The sequence below is a fragment of the Halichoerus grypus genome, chromosome 2, assembly GCF_964656455.1.
Source record: "Halichoerus grypus chromosome 2, mHalGry1.hap1.1, whole genome shotgun sequence".
Taxonomy (NCBI): Eukaryota; Metazoa; Chordata; class Mammalia; order Carnivora; family Phocidae; genus Halichoerus; species Halichoerus grypus.
In genome coordinates, this window is record NC_135713.1 from 61,815,910 (window position 1) to 61,837,644 (window position 21,735).

The 21,735-nt window shown below is 38.0% G+C and overlaps 1 protein-coding gene across 4 annotated transcripts in view; it reads left to right on the forward strand.

Annotated features, from left to right (window-relative positions):
- The first annotated feature begins 670 nt into the window (after positions 1-670).
- The window catches only part of CPEB4 (cytoplasmic polyadenylation element binding protein 4), a 61,391-nt gene continuing 40,326 nt past the window's right edge, over positions 671-21,735 (forward strand). For all 4 annotated transcript variants that reach the window (XM_078066885.1, XM_078066886.1, XM_078066887.1 and 1 more), the window contains exons 1-2: positions 671-3,201; positions 19,134-19,215. In XM_078066885.1, coding sequence (XP_077923011.1) covers positions 2,077-3,201; positions 19,134-19,215 — 1,207 coding nt within the window. In that variant the 5' untranslated portion in view covers positions 671-2,076. The remainder of the gene's footprint in view (positions 3,202-19,133; positions 19,216-21,735) is intronic.

The following is a 21,735-nucleotide window of genomic DNA, read 5'->3' on the forward strand; positions in this document are numbered from 1 at the left end:
AACTACCTACGCTTACAGCAGCTGTATCTTTGTGCCTGACAGACTGCACCAGACGGGTAACTAAGCCAAGCTGGGGAGTGGGGGTGGGGGAATGGAAGGTGAAGGGAGAGTCCCGCGTGAGGGCTACAGGCAGGACAAGGACGTACGCAGTTCTATGCACGGCACAGCGGCTGGGGAGACCCGCCTCCCCTTCCAGATCCCTCTGGGGCGGAGCTCGAGCAAAGCACGTGATGCCTGGGGGCCCACCTTTACTGTGGGCAGGCGTCCCGTTCATCCGCGGTTTCACCGGTCGCCCCTTGGATCCCCAAGACTCTGACTCTTTTTCTTAGTGCTCGAGGGATCTGTTCTCTTCCGTGCATCCCTATATGCAACTCCTGCAAAGCGTGGTGAGGGGAGAGAAACAGTGAAGGAGTCCTTTGCCCATACTAAAGATGGCAACCTGCTGCGCTCACTCTGGGTGGGGGTTCCAGGCGCCAGGCCTCACTGGGCGAGGCCCAGACGGAAGAGGCGCCTCTCGAGGTAAGTTTTCGACCTTCCTAGGAGGGGACCTGATCCGGGGGCGTGGCCTCGTCGAAATTCTAACAGCTGATTGGTATTTCGAGAGGTGGGCGGAGTGCCCTCGGTACCCCACCCCTCCCTCTTCGAACCGGAAGTGTCTCTCGGTCTTTCCAGCTGGTTGTCATTTCACTCGGCTCGGTCCTGAGGAGAAGGACTCAGCCGCGGCTGCGGGACCCGGGCACCGGGAGGCGGTGGCGGCGGCGGCGGCGGCGGCATCGGCGACAGCAGAGGAGGAAGAGGAGGAAGAAGGAGAGAAAAAGAAGAGCCAGGCGGAGTCCGCAACAACGACAGCGGGGACTGCGGGACCGGGGTAAAGCTACGGCGGCGGCGGTGGGGACGACGACGGCCCAGCAACCGTGAGGAGAAACAAAAGCCTTCTAAATTATAGATTTTTCTAAAATCTGGGGGAAAAAAGAGAGAGAGCACAAAGGGGGGAGGCCCTTCTCTTTTAGAATAACTACACTAGTGGGTTTTCCCTTTTTTTCCTCTTTTTTTCCCCCTGCGGAGAATCGAACTGAGAGAACTGAACAAACCGCCCCTGGGTCCCATGAGGGAAAAAAACCCCGGAGCCGCAGAGAGGGGAAGAGGCCGAAACCGCAGGACCTTCCAGGTCGCCCCGTTGGTCCCCGCACCCCCGGGCCGCCAGCTCGCTCTCGTCGAGTCTCGCTAAATCCTTCCTGATCGCGATCCCCCCAAGAGGGAGAAACGGGTGTTTTCAGCCCATTTCATGGGGGAGAGGAGGCCGGGGGGGAGCCCAGGAACAGCGACCGCAGCAAGATCTGCACCCAGAGCCTCAGGAACAGCCCCAGAGGCCAAAACTGCACCCCGTGAAAGAGCAGAAACAGGACCAGGAACAGCAGAAACCTCCCTGCAATCATCTTTCCATTAGTCAATGCTGATTTCCTCTCCCGCAACCAGGAATTCACCTCCCACCCCAGATAACCTAATATAATCTATATATATAAATATATAATATATAATGTTCTTAAATTATTCCTGATTTTTTTTAACCAAGCTGCCAAGAAAAGAACGTATTCTCCTCTTAGCCCTATTCTAATTTTTATGTGAGTGAATCTAAACTGCTGAGGAAGACCATATGTGATTGTTAAATTATATATATATATATTTTTACTCCGCGCAATGCTTATTCTTCTACATCCATAGATGCTTGAGAAGCTGTGTTTTTGTCATTCATGTACATTTTCCTTTGGAAAAAGAAAGCGCCTATTTTACTAACCAAAGACTTGATTTTTACCCTCTTCGTTTTTATTCCCTCCTAGAAATAAGCCCAGTTGGATTCATGTCAATGTTTTAAGAGATTTTTTTTTTAGTTTTTTTTTTCCTTTCAGAGGCCAGAATTCCAAATCAGAACTATTTCAAGTGATAAGCTGCGATCTTTGAGCTAGCTATAAATAAGACATTTCAAACAAACAACTGAAATTTTGGGTAGAGGATACAAAGACGTGAGACATCAGGTTGTCATTTTTTATTGTAAGAATCTGATCCTAAAAATAATAAATGGGGGATTACGGGTTTGGAGTGCTAGTGCAAAGCAATACTGGGAATAAATCTGCTTTTCCAGTCAGATTCCATCCACATCTGCAGCCTCCACACCATCACCAAAATGCCACCCCCAGCCCTGCTGCTTTTATAAATAATAACACAGCTGCCAATGGCAGCAGTGCCGGGTCAGCTTGGCTCTTTCCTGCTCCAGCTACCCATAACATTCAGGATGAGATCTTGGGGTCGGAAAAAGCAAAAAGTCAGCAACAGGAACAGCAAGACCCTTTAGAAAAGCAGCCGCTCTCCCCCAGTCCAGGTCAGGAAGCTGGAATACTGCCTGAACCCGAGAAGGCAAAATCAGAAGAAAATCAAGGGGACAATTCTTCAGAAAATGGCAATGGGAAGGAGAAAATAAGAATCGAGTCACCAGTGTTGACAGGGTTTGATTATCAAGAAGCCGCGGGGCTGGGTACTTCGACCCAACCCTTGACGTCTAGTGCATCGTCTCTTACTGGTTTCAGTAACTGGTCAGCAGCGATAGCACCTTCTTCCTCTACAATCATCAATGAAGATGCAAGTTTCTTTCACCAGGGAGGGGTCCCGGCTGCTTCGGCTAATAACGGTGCTCTGTTGTTTCAAAATTTTCCCCATCATGTCAGCCCTGGCTTTGGAGGCAGCTTCTCCCCTCAGATCGGGCCCCTCTCACAGCACCACCCTCATCATCCTCATTTCCAGCATCATCACAACCAGCCTCAGCAGCAGAGGAGGTCTCCTGCCAGTCCCCATCCCCCACCTTTCACACACAGAAATGCTGCTTTTAACCAGCTGCCTCATTTGGCGAATAATCTTAACAAACCCCCCTCTCCATGGAGCAGCTACCAGAGTCCCTCTCCTACACCATCTTCTTCCTGGAGCCCGGGAGGTGGTGGATATGGGGGCTGGGGAGGTTCCCAGGGCCGAGATCACCGCAGAGGGCTGAATGGAGGAATAACGCCCCTGAATTCCATCTCGCCTTTGAAGAAAAATTTTGCAAGCAATCATATTCAGCTGCAGAAGTACGCTCGCCCCAGCTCTGCATTTGCTCCTAAATCCTGGATGGAAGATAGCTTGAACAGGGCTGACAACATTTTTCCTTTTCCGGTAAGATTATGTTCCATTAATAGATTAAGATGAATAAGGAAATTGTATGGTGTAATATGTATTTAACTAAGAGGTTTGAATGGTCCATGTACATATCAGAACTCTTCTTAGAAAATGAGTTAATTGCCAGACATTATTTTGGCAGGACAGGAGTATAATTGGGAACAAAATATTCAGCTGTTTCTTTGATAAATTTCTAATTGTAATCTTCCCCATAGATAATAGTATGAATTGGTATAATTATGACTACCAGGTAGCTAGTGATGTTGGAATTATTAACTATAATATCTTTCTAGCCTGACAGGATCATCAGGGTTGGTTTTTCCTACTTTTTTAGGTGAGAATAAATAATATATAGATATAGTATAATTCATTGTGCAAACCGATGATAATTTTCTGCTCAGATGAAGTAACTGTGTAACAAAAAAATTCATTTTTTTCCTCCACTGTAGGATAGTGATTTACTGAAAACCAACTATTGAATTATAGTTTTCTCACTGGTTACACTTTAAACATAGAACCTCTCTGAACCTTGCAGTCTGAACAGTCTGAATTCATCAATTCAGCAATTCCTCTTAAACCTCTCTGCAAATTCTGGCCTGCCCTGTGTCAGTAAGGACTGGTACAGAAATGATCTAAATGTTTTCTTCATCCGCATTTATTTTCAAATACCATGAAACTGTTGATCTCAGAGTGACTCTTTTATGATGCCTTTCATCCATTTGTTTATTTTCCAGTGTTAACACTAGGGGTGTAGATAAACCATTCCTAAAAATAGATCCAGGCAAAGATCACTTGTCTTTCTTGCCACCAGTGTATCCTTATCCTGCAAGAGTCACATGGTTTGATGTTTTTGAATTAATGAACACCCAGTCTAGTTGATAGATATGAGATAAAGGGAATTTCATAGTTAATTGAACATCAGATGCCCCACTGAGTTTGTATATTTGAAGGTATGATTGTTTATATGTGTTTAGGAAATTTATATGGGATAATAAGCTAACATTGAATCAGTCCTCACAGTGACCCCACAAGGTAAGTTCTATTATTATCCCCATTTTGCAGATGAGAAAATTGAGTATCAGAAAGATATGACTTGCCCAAAAGCACACTGCTGATAAGAGTACAAAGTCTAGGTTAAAAAACAAGGATTAAAATATATATCTGTATACATGTGTACACATATGTATATGTATATACACATGCGCCACAGATAGAGGATTATTTTAGAGATCTTTCTGCAAGGACTAACACAGATTACAAGACAGTGGCAATGTCCCCAAATATGATGTCAGCACAAGCAGAACTATCTGTTTGATTAATAATTTGCTTAGTGGGAGGGCAAGTTTGCTAAGAGAATCCTGTGTCATTCCAAGGAATTAAAAGTCCCTTCCCTGAAGGATTCAGGTGGAATAGTTAGGATGTATCTTAAAATATTTGATTTAGTTTTAGATTTTTAAAAATAAATTTTTTGCCTATGTATCAGAAAGCTGTTGGCTTTTGCTTTTAAAAAGGGTTTTTACTCAAACTGAAGAGCAATTATCTTGCATTAGTAGCTAGGTAAAAGGCTTTTAGACATTGGTAATTTCATGAAGTCTATTTTTAAAAAGTTGCTTTTAATAGTCTTTTGAACGTAAATTTAAAGAAAATTTAGTGCAAAGGTGACTTTTTTGAATTATTCATTTGTTGCTAATTTTTAAATCTAAGGTGGCATTTTATACATTTTAACTGGATTAAGATTGGCTCAGAATTGAATACACTTTTTTCATTTTGCTACAGTACACTGACAGAACAAACTTATATGACTGAACTTATATGACCTCATGGTTTATTTTCCGTTCTCAGTTTACTGACTTTTGATGAAGGTTTGCTTTGGGAAAAATAAAATTTCAGAAAATAAATGAACTGTATACATGCATATTCTCAGTATTTTGGGGGGCTAATGGAATGTGTTTACATGTGAAATCTTTTGGATCAGTTGGAGATTAAGCTGGTTTATGAAATAATAATAAAATTAACTTAAGATTGCTACTAAAAAACTGTTAGAAACTAACTCTTCCCTTAGAATTGTTGTCTTGTTATGTTGAGGATGGAAAAAGGATGAGTCAATATACCTGGCTCAAATATGGTAGGATTAGAAAGTAAATTGTTGATTTCTGCTCATCATCCCCCACCACTTTTAGAAACAGGAGGGAGGGTTCAGGGAGCCAGGAGCAAGTGTGTGGGTGATTTGAAAGTCACACTGGGGTTTTGGGTTTTGAAAAAAACACAAGAAGTTAGTAAACTGAGTACTGTATGCTTACTTAATGTATGTAGTTCTGTGTGTGTGCATGTGGTGTGTTTTAACAGTTACTCTTTTGAATTGGTTTTGGCAAAAAAAAAAAATACAGTTTTGGGTTGGTATGAATTACTTGGTTAAATTTGATACGAAAAACGTGAAGGAACATTTATTTGACTGGGAGCCTGGAAACTAGGTGTGCTCTTTGCCCTATCAGTATAACATTTGGGGGCCTCAGTTTCTCCATAAAATGCGGGGGGTGACGGAGGTGATGTCTAAGTTCCTTATGGTCCTGAGGTGAGCTCCTGTGAAATTGAAATTGCTGCAAACACAACCACACTTTTGAACTGCTGCCATCTTATTTAAATCTATTACCCTAAACACTATTAATTTTAGGAAAGAAATTTAACAGATGTTAGTAGTTCAGTTTTAATGGCTATTGTCAAGAATTCCTTAGGTGTTATAGAGAGATCTGGAAATATACCACAGAAATGACAGGATCCAGCAGTATACATGGCTACATTATATAATATTAGTATTATTGAAAGGAAAGAATTTACCTGGTACGTAACTAATACTGGGCAATGTTTGTTTTGACCCTTACATTAAGGAGAAAAAAATCCTCCATGTCCTGCCAAACACATCCTGGAATTCCAGTGTCCAAACCAAATAATATATTGGGGCACTTGCCAATAATTTTATTTGAACACAGCACTTCTTTGGAGGGGTGCCTAGATCTTCTGTCCTTACAGGAAAGTAAAGGAGAATTGTGTAGAGTATATTCTGATAGTCTCTTATCTTCAGCTCAGTTATGCTCACACCTCCATTAGCTAAAAACCAGGAAGTAGGCAAAAAAATAAAAAATGAAAAAATAAAAAGGAGGAGGGTAGACAAAATCTTTCAGAGACCATCCCTAAAACTTGATAGGGAGACATTTTAGGATTTAGAACCCATTTGCTCTTACTTCAGACACAGTCACCATGGATTTGTTAAGTTGTCTTAGCCAGGCAAATAATTCATGTCACTTTAATAACTCTGCTTGTGTTGTCAGTTTATTGATCCTTAAAATTATATATGGCATCTAATATTTGAAAATAGAAAGTTACTGCATTGTTTCAGTTCTGAAAGTCATGGTGAATTATTACAATTGTCTAAGTATAACCTCATTACACTTTTTGTTTTTTTATATAGTCCCAGGAGGGATCTTTGTACGGGAAACATTTTCTTTGACTTTGTATTTATTTATATTAGAAGAAGGGAAATTAATTTCTTCATTATAAAGTATGGGTTGGATGGTTTTGGCTCCAGCATAATTGAGAAAAAACTTTGGGAAAGCATACCAGGTACAATTTTACGCCTTTTTGTAGAAAGCCTTTGAACTAGGTTTAATTGCTTTTCTGATGGAATCAAAACTTGGGCGGGGTAGTGTTTTTTGATTACTTTTTGTTGTCTTCACAGAAGCCATGGAATATGATCAACACATTGTTCCACACCTTTCAGGAAAAACCTATTTATAGCAAGCTTAGTGAACTGTTGCAACTAGAAAGATGCTCTTAGTTCATGGGTTTATGCTTTTAAGAATAATCCTTGTTGGTGTTCATGAGAAAGAAATGGAAAAGTAATCTTAAAGTTAACATATGCCTAGTTTAAATTTTATAGCCTATATTTATTTTTTTATGACTTTATCTTGCTATAAGGAAAATTAGCTTGAAGATCCATTATCACATTTTTTTCAGCACTACATTGTACCTCAGGTTTTGGTCCCATCACAGATAAGATAATGTGTATAATGTGTTTCTCTTTAAGGCAGGGAGCTCATAACATGAGCATTTGTTTTAATATTTCCTGACAAACTCATTTTATATTTAATTGTTCAAAGAAAATTACTCTTGCAGAAATTAAAGTATATTTTTACCATGATAAATTTATAGCAATCTGTAATTTTTTTTACTTCAAATTTAGTATAGATTCTCATCACATTTTATATTATTGAAACAGAAAGAGTTCCACTTTCAGGTTTTTAGAAAATTCTTAGTAGATAGAATAATAAAGGTATAGTCCTATTTTTAATCAGTTTCTGAAGGTGAAACTTGAATAATTACTGAGATAGGTTATTTTATGAGGCCAAACATGTAGTAGAGTGAAGCATAAGCTCTGGATCCAAGCAGACTTGAGTTTGACTCTGCACTGTAATTAGCTGTGTGACCTTGAGCAAATCGCTTAAATTCAGGAAGAAAACCTCATCAAGGTAATAATACCCAATAGTGAAGGGTTTTTGTGAGGCACCTTAAGTATGTGGCCATAGTAGGTAGCTTAAATTTTTTTTTTAATTTAAAGTATGCCTCTCTAAAATTTGTAAAATAATGAAATTAATTACAAATATAGTATCTATGAAAGATTTTGAACAGTCCTTTGTATTGCTTATCTTATTATATGTACTTTACTTCTTAGAGTACTCCTTTTGAATAAGCTAGATGTAACCTAGGACAGATAAAACATTTAGCAGAATTAATCAGTTTTCTTGAGAAGTTTTATAATTGTATATAACTAAACTTTCATTAGTATTGGTAGACTACATCTTTCAGTATTTTGAAAGATTTTGCCTATGGTTATTTTAAGAAATTTAGAACATTTGATTGCTTTTGTATACATTAAAAGAGACTATTTCAAAGGAGAATTTGTGATTTTTTTGGATAAGAGATAGGAAGAGTTACCATAGGTTTGAATTGGGTATATTTTAGCTTTTATCCTGGAATTCAGTATTGTTTTTTATATTTTAATTAACCTATTTAGTACATATTTATTGAGCACCTCCAATGTTATGGACTAGGGACAAGCCTAGATATCTCATAAAGGTTGTTTTGGTTTGATTTATAATGTATTTTTGATCTGTGCTAATCCCTGAATGATACTAAACATGCTTTTTTTCCTCATTATAAACACATTAGCAACTGATAATTTCCTGTCATTTTAATCTATGAGCTGTTTTAAACTTTAAGGCAAATTAACAGATCCAACTTTAGGTATAAAAAAACAGTGTGGTATTTTCAAATATTTTATTAATGGTCACATTTATAAATGTATTACTTGTATGCAGCATGTGCTTATTTAAGTCTTGTGGCAAAATGGTACCACAAAAGGCAAACTTTAACCTATGGGTAGTGGAGTTCAGGTCTCATTACATGTCAAGGAAGAAACTCCATCAGCCACTTATAGGTCCTCTCTCATGTTTGCAAACTGAATTATTAAAGTTCAAAGTCTTAAGATGTACAGGTACTTTTCATATTGTATTTAGATTGGGCAATTTTTGTTTGTTGAATAATTACCAGAAATATCCCAATCATTATTTTTTTATATATCTAAACTAAGTTATAGCTAATCCCTCAGTATTATACATTCTAAAGCCATATTTATATTTAAATATTATGTAACATACTTTTAATAGTAGTCCTTCCAGATGTTTTTGAGGAATGCATCTAGTGCTAGTCAGTAAAATAGCTGTTGTCATCTTACATCTGTCAGAACCTTAAAAAAAAAAAAAAAAGTGAGCATAAGAATGTTGCTATTCAGAAAAATCTCCTAATTATAGTATGGAAGTCAGATCTGGGTTCCAGATATGGGTCTGCCACTTACTAACTGTATGACCTAGGGCAAGCTACTTAACCTTCCTGATCCTTCATTTTCTTGTTTGTTTTGACTGGTCATCAAATAGAAGTATTAATTCAAAATCTTGAAAATAGCACATATTCTTAAAATATGAAATATGGTATAACTTGTATATGGTAATTCGAGCATAATTTTAAAGAAGAATTTCATAAACCAAACTATAATTTTTAAAAATAAAGTCACTGTACTTAAATAATAGTGGGAATCAGGCTAGATGATGTCCTTGTTTTCTTGAACACTGCTAAAAAATTTAGTGACCAACCGTTTTTTTTTCTTTTTTTCCCTGTCTCTATTTTGGTAAAGTGTTTTCCCTCATGTCTTTTAAATTTATTAGGGAAAAATTTAAACATATTCAGTAATAGGCAAAATGGTATAACAAACCCCCATGTGCATGTCATCTGGCTTCAACAATGATCGACTCCTGGACAAACTCCTCTGTCTTCTTCCTAACCTTCTCCCCTTTCATGTTATTTTAAAGCAGTTCCCAGAGATTGTATCATTCCAGTTGTAAGTGCTGGAGTCTTTTTTTCTCCCCATAAAAACAACAACAAAGAAATTTCCTAGTGGTTTTTAAGAAAAGATAGAAACCTAAGCAAGGCCCACATTTCTGTTGCACCTGCTCAGCTTGTTTCACCACTCAAGCTGGTACTAATCTCTAAGGAAATCACTTCTGGCCTCATCTCCTCCTTTCTGGACAGAGAAGTTGTTGGTGGTCACATGGCCATAAAAAAAATAAATAAATAAGGGAGGGGTGAGAGATCCAACAAAAGTGCTAAAACATCAATTGGTGACTGAAAATTTGGGAGGAGATTCTCTAGTTTTCCTTTCTCCAGCTTATTCTTACCTTCTTAGCCCAGGTTTGAGCTTCCATGGACTTGTGGGAAGGATCTCTGAAAGGACAGGACTGGGAGGTCTTTGGTTGTATTTTTGCTTGTTTGTTTTTGTTTTTAAAGAAGAATTTAGAGGTTTGGGGCCTTTTGCTGGCCTTTGGACTACATCAAACTTTTTCACCTCTCGCTCTCTTTCAACCTAAAAATGTTTGATACTTTCAATGACTCATATGCTGGGAATACATGACCAAGGCAAGCATGCTCCTTCTCCTCGTGACGTGTACGGTCTGGTGACCTCTTTGTACCTGGGTGTTTAGAAGTGCCTTCTGCTCAGGAAACTCTGGAGAGCTAAGGATCGGGGGGTGGGAACTATGAGGGCCCACAAAGGCTGACACTGGGCATAGGCTGCTTTTTGACATTGCTCTCAAGGCTCACAAGAGAGATTTCATGGGTTATAGAACACAAGCAAACCTCAGTTTAGGAATAAAGATTGTGCATTTGGGTGACCATTTTCTTTGCTGACTCTGGACCCTGATCAGGCCCAGCAGACATAGAACAGAGGAAGGGCCAGAAGGGTCTAAATGACTTCATTCCTTAGGGTTGAGTTTTAGTAGTATTTACCTGTTTTCCTGAAATGAGTGACTTCTTGCCCTGAGTAGCTTATTATGTAGGAGGAATATTTTTTTCTATTTCATTTTCCTTTGAAAATGGGCTACAGGAAATAGCACAGAATAGCTGAATTATTCAGATATAACAATATCTAATTTAATATGTTAATTTCAGGCTCTTTTGCCATTTCACCAGCGAGAGGAGGGGCAGAGGGAATGTTTATTGAATGGATCTACTAACTGCTGCACCTTTTGTACAATCTGTCAGATACCTTATCTCATTTCTCCTCACCAGTTTTATAAGGGAGGGGTATCATCCTCATTTTGCTGATGAAACCAAGGTTCAGAGATTCTGTGATGTCAAGATCACTTGTCTAACAAGTGGTAATTTAAACTCAGGTGTTGGAATAGAATAGTTTTTTGTTGTTTGTTTTTGTTAGTTTGTTTTTTTCTAGAGAGAGAGCATGAGAGTCCATGTTGTGGGGGACAGAGGGAGAGGGAGAGAATCTTAAGGAGGCTCCACACCTAGTGGGGAGCCTGACGTGCGGCTTGATCTCACAACCTTGAGATCATAACCTGAGCTGATATCAAAAGTCAGATGCTTAACTGAGCCACCCAGGTGTCCCTTGGAATAGAATAGATTTTAATTATTTCTCTCTGCCAGGCAAGGTGAGAATGCACACATAGTCAAGAGAAGAAGGGGTCTGTTGATCCAGGAACTGACTAAGCAAGTCTGGAATGGCAGTTTGTTTTTTTAAATTCAGTTAAATGGTGACAAGAAATGTTTACGATTTTAAGGATTTCTAATGCTCAAAATAAGTTGTTTATTCAATGAAGGTGGAATTAAAGAAAGTTTTCTCAAAGGCTTTCTGAAGAGATCTGATTCATCAGTTCACGTGGGAGCAAACAGAACTGTTGCTCCAATCGGGGTAATACACCAAAGACATTCATTTATTTAGTTATAGTTTTTTATAGGGAGCATTTGGTAGCCTACGGTCTATAAGATTCTGCCTTCATTATTAAGCCATCATAATGAGAAAGTACTGACTAAGAGGGAACATGTTCAGAAATACAAGATGCTACTGAATGTGGTTTCTTTTACTTTAGATAATTACCTCTTTGACTTTAACCTCTGACCCTCGTTCTCAGCATTCAGGCCCTCTGTATAGTGAAGGACGTCATATCTGCCAGGTGTTTGTTTATAAATTGAAATTTCGAGGTCATGATGAGGCTTATTTAAATGAACCACTTTTCTGAGCTTCTGCTCTGAAGTCGGACTCCTCCACTTACTGTATGACTTTGAGAGCGATTAGTTAACTTCTTATAGCATTATTTGCCTAAAATGGGGATGATACTTGTATACACTTTACGTGATGGCTGTGAGGAACAAATGTATGTAAATCATACATAATTCATATAAGATGCACAACACTGAACCAGGAGGGACATGTTAGCCACTTTAATAATGGTGGCGGTGATGATGATGGACTACAGTATGCTTCACATATGCTACAGTCTGTGGCTATGGAGAGGTGAGTGGTACTCACAGTCCACTGGGGGGGTAGCTGTAAGGGAACTGTCAACATCATATGGAATGGCATCATGCTAGGGGGATGGGGAAAAAGGGACTTGTGCCTGCACAGGGATGTGAGGATCATCTGGAAGTGGAATCTTGAAAGTTGACTATGTAGTCAATTTTTGATGCCTGTGGGCTTAAATATTTAATCCAAGAAGAACATTTACATTTTGGCAAATCTCAGATTAAAACTCCTATAGTACCTTTGATTAATTATGGGCTCACTGGCATTTCAAACTTCGTATTTATTTTGGCAGCTGACATACTGGCATATACTTAACTTTCAAACCAAAATATTTTCTTTTCCCTTCTTCACTAGGGAAAGTTTAAGTCAGAAAGAGAAACCTCATCAGCTGATACAGATACATAGCTGTCTGGGAAGTGACGATCACAGTAATGTCTGTCTTTATAGGGAGAGAGTGAGTTAAGGGAGTAGCTGACTTTTGGCTTTGGTTCTTAATGATGTGTTATATTCAGTTAAGTACTTTGTGTGTTTTAGACCCCGTCTAGTGATGGGAAAACATACTAACTCAAATATAAAAAGACAAGACCAGTAATAGAGTGGTCATGGTGGTTGATTTGTTGAAATTGAACTTTATTGTAATCTTTTTCCAAGTTAGGCACCTGAGAGCTTGGAGAGGGCTTCGTTTTAGGTTCTAGGGCAAGGGCTGCCTCTTCATGTGGAAACCTTAAAATGGTTGATGTAGAATATTTAAGCTGAACTGTATCATGGCCAGTCAGCTACAAGTGACAATGCCACCTACCTAAGGAAATTAACCTGTTGAATGTAATTGCTTAACTCAGTGCTTCTCAAAATGTGGTCCCTGGCATCACTTAGAAACTTGTTAGAAATGTGAATTCTTGGACCCTACCCAGACCTACTGAATGAGACACTTTATGGGTAATCTATGATTTGACAAGACCTCCAGATGATTCTGATATGCTCTCAAGTATGAGAAACACTGGCTTAGAGTATCCATTTGGATGTTAAAAAAAAAAAAAAAGCCACGAATGATGATTTTGGTTTGTGATATAATTGCAGTGTAGTTATTCTTCCTGTTGGTAATAGACCAACAGGTTCACATGTTTCTTTTGGCTACTTCTGGAATGTTAGGAGAAGTCATGTCATCAGCTATTTGCTGATGTAAGTCTTCCTATTTTGCGATGGCAGTCAGGATTACTGGTGTAAATTAAAAGGATGGGTTCTGATTTTTGAAATACTAATTTGTTTTATCAGAACATTATTATTATTATTTTTTTACCAACTTTGATTTTCATATTGACTTGTATGAGATCTAAGTATGGTAATCAAGTTTGCTTTGCTGAGCCTTGAAGATAATTGGTGCTCTTCTATTTTCATTCATGATTATTAAGCTCACATGTTGTAGAGTCAGAAGGCCTAGATTCAAATTCTGCCCCTCCACTTACTTTGCATTGAAAGAGTTATTTAATCACTCTCAACCTCCGTTTCTTCATCTGTGAAATGGGATACCTAATTGTGTAGGATTTTTGTGAGAAATAAATAAGATCACGCATGTAAAGCATTAGAACTTGATAAGAGTTAGTTGCTGCTATTATCATTATTATTACTACTGTTCCTACCACTTCTACTTCTGTGGTTGGCAGTAGATAACCTAGAGAGGCATTTGTGGTAGCTTTCTAATTTGTGCACCACATCTGTTTGTCACCTCAATAGGAAGAAGGAATATCTTATCAGGCTTCTTATCTTTTTTTTTTTAAAGATTTTATTTATTTATTTGACAGAGAGAGACACAGCGAGAGAGGGAACACAAGCAGGGGAGTGGGAGAGGGAGAAGCAGGTTTCCTGCTGAGCAGGGAGCCCGATGTGGGGCTCGATCCCAGGACCCTGAGATCATGACCTGAGCCGAAGGCAGACGCTTAAGGACTGAGCCACCCAGGCGCCCCAGGCTTCTTATCTTTTTAGTACCTCTGATATCATTCCTATATTATTCTTATATATACATTTTGTTCTTTTTTTGATTTATGGAGAAATATTTGAGTGCCTATTGTTTGCTGGGCACTTGCCAGCGTGTTCCTGCTCCCAGGACCTTTATGGCAGAATATCTCATTCATTCAAATGTATGTCTTAATTAGAGTGGTCCTTTGACTGCCATGACCATTACCTTACCCAAGGAATTATCGCCTGCTTTGGAGGGAGACTTAGGCTTGAATCCCGACTAAGCTGCTGAACTATGCAGAAACCTGTCTGTGCAGTAATTATGGAATTTTCCTTGGTCTTAGTTTTAATCATTAAAACAGGAATAATGCCATCTAACTTATAAGGCGGTATTAATTAAGACAGTATTATTAAAGTACCTAAAATAAAGGCAGGTACTTAGTAGATGCTCAATAAAAGGTAGTTCTGTTTTTCTCCCTTTTCTCCCTGTAGGCTGCCGAGAGAGACTGGCGAAGGTGGCTTGAAGGAAATTTGGTTGCTGGTGTTTTTTTGTTTCACGATAGATTCTTTGCTCTATTATCTGAAATCAGGGCATCCCACTTCGACCAATTGTTTTAAGTAAATTTTTTTTATTTAAAAAGCTTGTTATTTTGCATTATGTATAGCATAAGAAGATGTAGTGACTGTCCTAAGACGCTAAGGGTTCATTTTCTTATTAACCTGTGATTGGCCCTCACCTTCTTGTGGGCACAAAGTGATGAGTTTTTATTAGTCATTCTCCTTTACACTTTGCTTCCTGCCATACTCATCACTATAATTTAAATTAAATCTTGGGTGAGCACAAGCTAAGGATGTCAGGAAGCTAGAATACAAATATATTTTGGAGTTAGGAAAAGGACATTAGAGATCTAATCAAACTCTTTCCTTCTTCAGATAAGCAAAGGTCTAGAAGATGAAAGGGCCCAAGCTCACCTGACACACCAGTGGTGGAGTTGGGGCTTCCTAGTGTCTAATGCTCATTCTTCTGATTTATGCTGATGTTCATATTTTGGTTATCAACTCACAATCAAGAAGAGTTGTCACTTAGCAAGGTTTCTATTTTATAGTTAGTTTACTTTCTGGGAAATGGATCCAAGAAAATAGATAAGTGATTATGACATTTGGCCCAATTAGCAATCAATACAGGTAAAATCAGAGAATGAAATATGGCAGTCAAAGCCCTCTTGATTTGACACTCTATCGGGTAGGAAAATCAGCATCGTTTGTGCTGCTGTTCTTATTCCTTGGGTTTATTTATTTGTTTCTACTCCTCCACCTACTTCCTAGTGGCACACTTACATTTTAGTTTTTTGCTTTTGTTTTTAATTAGAGGTTAAAAATGGTTGGAAAAGATCAGTGAGAGGGAATAAATCAAGAAGGATAAACTTTAGACCCTCTCTGAGAACAGAATGTTTACTTGACAAAATATGTGGCTTTTGAACTCTTTGAATTGCCAAAGCATCATAAGAAATAAAATGTTATACAAATGTAGTCATTTATAATAATTATAATAAGGTTGGACTGTGGGGAAGAATACATATTGGCAAGGGTTGGCAAGAATGTGGTAACTGTGCCATTGGGTCCTGTACCTTGCACTTAAATCATCAGCAGTCTGTCCAGACCCTATTCTCTTCTGAATCCATACAAAGCCTGAAAATCCTTCCCAACACATTGCATCTGAGGGTCTGTACCAGTTGATCAGAGTTTGTATATTGGTATTTATTTGTCGCTCTTGTACTAAATCATGACAAAGTGTAAAAAGGATAGAGGGTTTGTTTTTAATCCTATAAAGCATTACTTGAAAATTTAAAAATTTCATTTAGGATTTTAATTTTAATGTATTCCACCAATTAGAAGTCAGGGGTTATCTTAGCAAAAATCTTTTTTTATTGTTATGTTAATCACCATACATTACATCATTAGTTTTTGATGTAGTGTTCCATGATTCATTGTTTGTGCATAACACCCAGTGCTCCATGCAGAACGTGCCCTCTTTAATACCCATCACCAGGCTAGAACCCTCAGTTTGTTTTTCAGAGTCCATCATCTCTCATGGTTCGTCTCCCCCTCCGATTTCCCCCCCTTCATTCTTCCCCTCCTGCTATCTTCTTTTTTTTTTTCTTAACATATACTGCATTATTTGTTTCAGAGGTACAGATCTGTGATTCAACAGTCTTGCACAATTCACAGCGCTCACCATAGCACATACCCTCCCCCGTGTCTATCACTCAGCCACCCCATCCCTCCCACCCCACCCCCCACTCCAGCAACCCTCAGTTTGTTTCCTGAGATTAAGAATTCCTCATATCAGTGAGGTCATATGATACATGTCTTTCTCTGATTGACTTATTTCGCTCAGCATAATACCCTCCAGTTCCATCCACGTCGTTGCAAATGGCAAGATCTCATTCCTTTTGATGGCTGCATAATATTCCATTGTATATATATCACATCTTCTTTATCCATTCATCTGTCGATGGACATCTTGGCTCTTTCCACAGTTTGGCTATTGTGGACATTATCTTAGCAAAAATCTATGTTTCAGGCAATATGTGGGGGGAGGGAGTAACAAAGTGGCTTTGCTAAAATTCCAGTACCACATTTAGAAACTTAGAGGTAAAAAGGAAGCTTCTTTATTTAATGGACACAGCTGTCATAAACCAAAACACACTGTGTAATATTCTTTATCAACTTCTCTTCAGTGATCTTGTTATTCAGTGATTGGCAAAATGCAAGTTCTGGAAATTCACAAGGTTGCTTACTGCTTTAGTTGCATAAAAAAAAAAAAAAAGCTGAGTACCCCCTACCACACTACCCATTACAGTTATTTTGGCAAAAGAAACCTACAACGCTACAGCAGGATGGGAAAGTGTAAAAACAAACCTTAAGGAAGTAGAAGGAAAGAAATATTTTAAACATTTACAAAATTACTTGAAGGAATTCATTTATTCATTGCTTTAGCAAACACGTGTACCTTCTACCTGTCAGGTCCTGTGTGAGGCACAGTGATACAGAAATGTAGGACAAGGCTTCTCAACCTGTGTCACCTCATGGCACACCTAGAAAACATAATATTGAAGCAGACATCATCTGCTAGGGAGTTCCTACCACATCTGTCAGTCCTGTGGGCTTAGGAGATGAATATCTTGGCATACTGTCACCCTATGGAGTTGTATACATTGGGAACATTTGATGTAAGATATAACTTCCTACCCTTGGGAAACTGGCCAAGGACATAGACAAGTTACTAGACACCGAGAATTATTGCCTCCAAGATTGGTTTTGTATTGGAGATAGTAGAGAGAGTGGCTGGCCTGGTTATGGGTGTGGTTCATAGATTTCAGAACAGAGGACAAATCTAATAACTGTAGAATGAGTGGAATTTCGTATTAACTTCTTTCTCAAATTTTTCCTCAAATCCACTTTGCTTCCAAAAGAATATGCAATACAAGTTTTGATTTCATTCAGTGCTTAAGATGAAGAAGGATAAAAAAAAACCAGAACAGTATTTTCCTTTTTGTGAACACTAACCTTTAGAAATTCTGATTCTGACCATGTGTCCTCCTTCTTCTCTATTGACCATGTTGAGTAGATGAAGATGTTAAGGAAAGAATCAAGAATAAAAGTGGGAAAGATGTTCTGGAGGGAGTCATACCAGTTCAGAGCAGAATAGCATGTTAAGGCACCTGCTCCCCATCCCCATCTTCATCCTCTCCACACACCCCCCCCACCGGAAAAATCCTGTAATACTCTCTGTTTTAAATATTGGATTATAGCCAAATATAATTGTCTTTGGACTCCTGAAGTTACAGAGGTGAAAAAAAATTGATATCGTAAAACAATTCAGTGAACATTCTGATTATCTGCATGGTGGGATGGGGTCAGGAGAAGTGATCCCTATTTCAGGGAAATAAGACAAGTAGCGTTATGGAAGGACAGAGGAGAAATGTCAGGTTGATCAAAAAATGCTGTCCAGTGGAGAATGTGCTCTATCAGCCTTAAGGTTCTAGAAGTTAACTAGGAAAGGGAGAAAGTTTAAAAAAAGTTTAAAGTTTAAAAAAGGGTGGGGGATAAAATCAGGTGAACTTTTTTAAAAAGCTGAAGCTTTGAGTTAAAAAAGTAATGTAAGAGAAAATAAAGCTGAAAAGAAGGTTATAGAATTCTGCTTGTCAAATTCCTGTGGAAGCCCCTTTTTCTTTAATATTCTTGCAGTTGTGTCCATGTGTGTACCACCAGTTTTATTCTTGAGGTGGGTCAGAAATCTGTATTACTGCTTCCTAAAATGTTTCATCTCTTACTTTTCACTTATCAAGCCACACTTTAATTTTAGTTATTTCTAGTACTTTTCCTCCGGAAGAATGCCAGAGAAGTTGGGTTGTTGTATATTTTAAGATTCCTCACCCACTCTTGAAATGCATTTTGTTAAGCCAGGGTTTAGACCAACAGTGTTGACACCCTGTCTTCCCTTTAATTTTAATGGCAACAAAATGAAGACTACTTTGCCACTTAGTGGTCTTATAGACCTTGGATAACTATTTTCACATTTTGGTTTATAAGAAAATATAGCTATTCTGAATAACTATTCTGAATATTGCTATTCATTAGCAGTATCTGCTGAATGGCAGCGCAGTACGTGACTGCTGGAGCAAGTTTGGAAAGTTTTGCCATGTTACTGCAATCTTAAGTGGCAGGCAAAGATTATGAATTTTATCTTACATTTGTTTCATGTTGTTGACTATATGGAAACTGGTTTTAGTTGCCTCTGCTTTATTAGTAAAAATAATGCTTTTATTGAAATAATTATTAGAAATCAAATCACTCTTTGCTGAGCCTTGGCTACTTTTGTGGTTTTGATGTTTTGTTAAGTGTTAAAAAATAAAATGCAGTAATAATGTACCTTATACATAGAGGGAGTAAAATTGCCTTTTTGATCTGTGTCCCATTGAAAGCAGCTTATTGTCTCCTTTTACAATTAAAAGCTATTTTAAAAGTGGTTTGTGGCTGTTTGTGTTTACAGGATCGCCCCAGAACATTTGATATGCACTCACTGGAGAGTTCACTCATTGACATTATGAGAGCTGAAAATGATTCCATTAAAGGTAACTTTAAAAATCTAACTATTTGATTTTAGTGAATAGTTAAAATTTTGTATTATATATATAATCTCATGAGCAGTATGGCAAATTTTATGGATTCATATTTTGTATGTAGTCAGTTCCATCAATTTTATACATGTACCTCTCTTATTAAAAACTCAAACATATTTGATGGGTATCCACTGTACGCCCATCACAATATCAATTAAGAGAACTACAAGAGTACTAATTGCTAAGGGTGGGCAGTTAACTGGAAAGACATGAACCATATACCTCATTTTTTTATATCTGAGGCAAAAAAATGCTCAGTGCCTCAAACCTGTATGTCTCTCCACCCATGACAATGACTATACACTAGTAAGAGTTCAAAATGTTGGTAGAGTTTTTGGTCCAGTTTCACATTTTAAAAAATGGCCAATGAAGTTGTGTTCTTGAAATATTTTCTATGGATCATGTTAAAAAATAGTGCTATTTCTACTTGGATTCTGGTCTCAATTCTAATACTAACTAGGTGTGTTATTTTGAATAAGACATTTCATTTTGACTAGGCCTCAATTTCTTTTTTTTTTTTTTTTTAAGATTTTATTTATTTTGAGAGAGAGAGAGAGCGTGCATGAGCACAAGTGCAGGGAGGGGTAGAGGGAGAGGAAGAAGCAGATTCCACGCTGAGATCCCAGGATGCTGAGGTTATGAATTGAGCTGAAGGCAGATGCTTAACTGACTGAGCCACCCAGGCACCCCAAGGCCTCAATTTCTAATCTTTATAATTAGGGACTTAGAATCACTGTGGCAGTAAGGGACTTATAATGGGAAGCTTTAAAAATAAAATATAGATGCCTGGGCCCCATTCCAGGTGTGGGGTAGGGCTTGGCATGTTAGTTTTTAATGTCTCATGTAATGCTCATGGGTAACCAGGATTGAGAATTACGAGAGGAGGTATTCTCTAAGGGCCCTTCCAGCTCTGATTTTGTGAAAACTACCCCACAAAATAAAATATTTTTCTGCACAAAAGTCTTAATTAGAAAGGAGGGTTTTTTTGTTGTTGTTTTTCTTTGCTTGTTTTTTTAAGAAATTTGGAATGTTTGGTGTATTTGGTCATCCCAGTTGTTTATTTGTTCCTTCATTCGTTCGTTCATTCATTCGTCCGTTCATTCATTCATTCATTCATTCGGTGTTTATGATCCTGCTTTGTGCCAGACATAGCTTTGCACTGGGTTCAAAGGTGGCAAAACAGCCTGTACTTTAAGTGATGACCAGCCTGGCCTGGTTTTCCTTTGAGTTTGGTTTATTACATTACTAATGCAATGAAACTTTTAAGTATTTTTCAACAGACCAACAATGGTAAATTTTTTAATGAGGAGAGCTGTTTGAGGTCTGGAGAGATGAAAAATAATATGTGAAAAAAATATGCATCCAGCTGTTGAGATAACTTTGAAGTAAAAATATTTTGAAGATCTTTACTGAATTCCTCATGGAATTCTGATGGGTGACTCTAATCCGAATACACACTCTGTTTCTGAGGAAAGATGATCTCTCATTCAGACTCAGCTTTATTTTTGCCATTTCTTAGCACTCTGACTTTGGGTACTATTTCAGCCTCTTTGACCCTTCTTTTTGTTTTCTCATCAGAAAAGTGAGGAGAGACTAAGGCCCTTTCTAGCACCAGAAAAACTGCACACTCTTAAAAACTAGCTAAAGGAGAAATTTGAATATGGTCTGTGGATTGATTGTACCAATGTCAGTGTCCTGGTTTGTACTATAGTTATGTAAGATGTCACCACTTGAAGACACTGGGTAAGGGACATATAGGATCTCTCTGTACTGTTTTTTGCAACTTGCCATGAGTCTGCAATTATTTCAAAATTAAAAGCTAAGTACAGAAAAAGTAGTTAAAGGTAAAGGACTTTGTTTATTCTTAATGTGTTAGATGCCTTCAGCAACTTTCTTTCTTTTTTTGGGGGGGGGAGCCTCTTATGTACTTGATACTAGGGATAATAAATAATTAGAACTCATTTTCATTATAAGTGCCTATTTCTTTTTATTTCATGATCTTTTATTTTATTTATTTTATTTCATGATAAGAGCCTTTCAGAGAAAACACAGTTTACAAACAGTAGCAGATATAAACCATTTATTATGTATTGCTTCTAAGAAGCAAGCCTCTAACTAGTACTTAGGTTAAATATAAGAGTTGCACACATTATTCTAATAAGACTAACAGTAGCATTTCCTGGATTTAGATATAGCCAGGACATCTCTCAAGTTTATTTCTATTTCTTCTCCTAGTTTGCTAAATCATTGTGTAAAGTTCTGCTTTTATTCTGTATTCCCTTTTTAATTTCCTCTACCAACTTTTACTTAAATTAAGTTTCTTTAAGCTGATTCTGTAGGGATAATGAAAAGTTAAGTCTGATGACAGAAAACATTAAATCTGATTGGCCTAGTCTGAGAACATAAAGGTTTTGTAAAATAGTTATTTATAATAGGAAGTGTGGCAGAGTGGAAAGGCCATGGGTGTTCGAG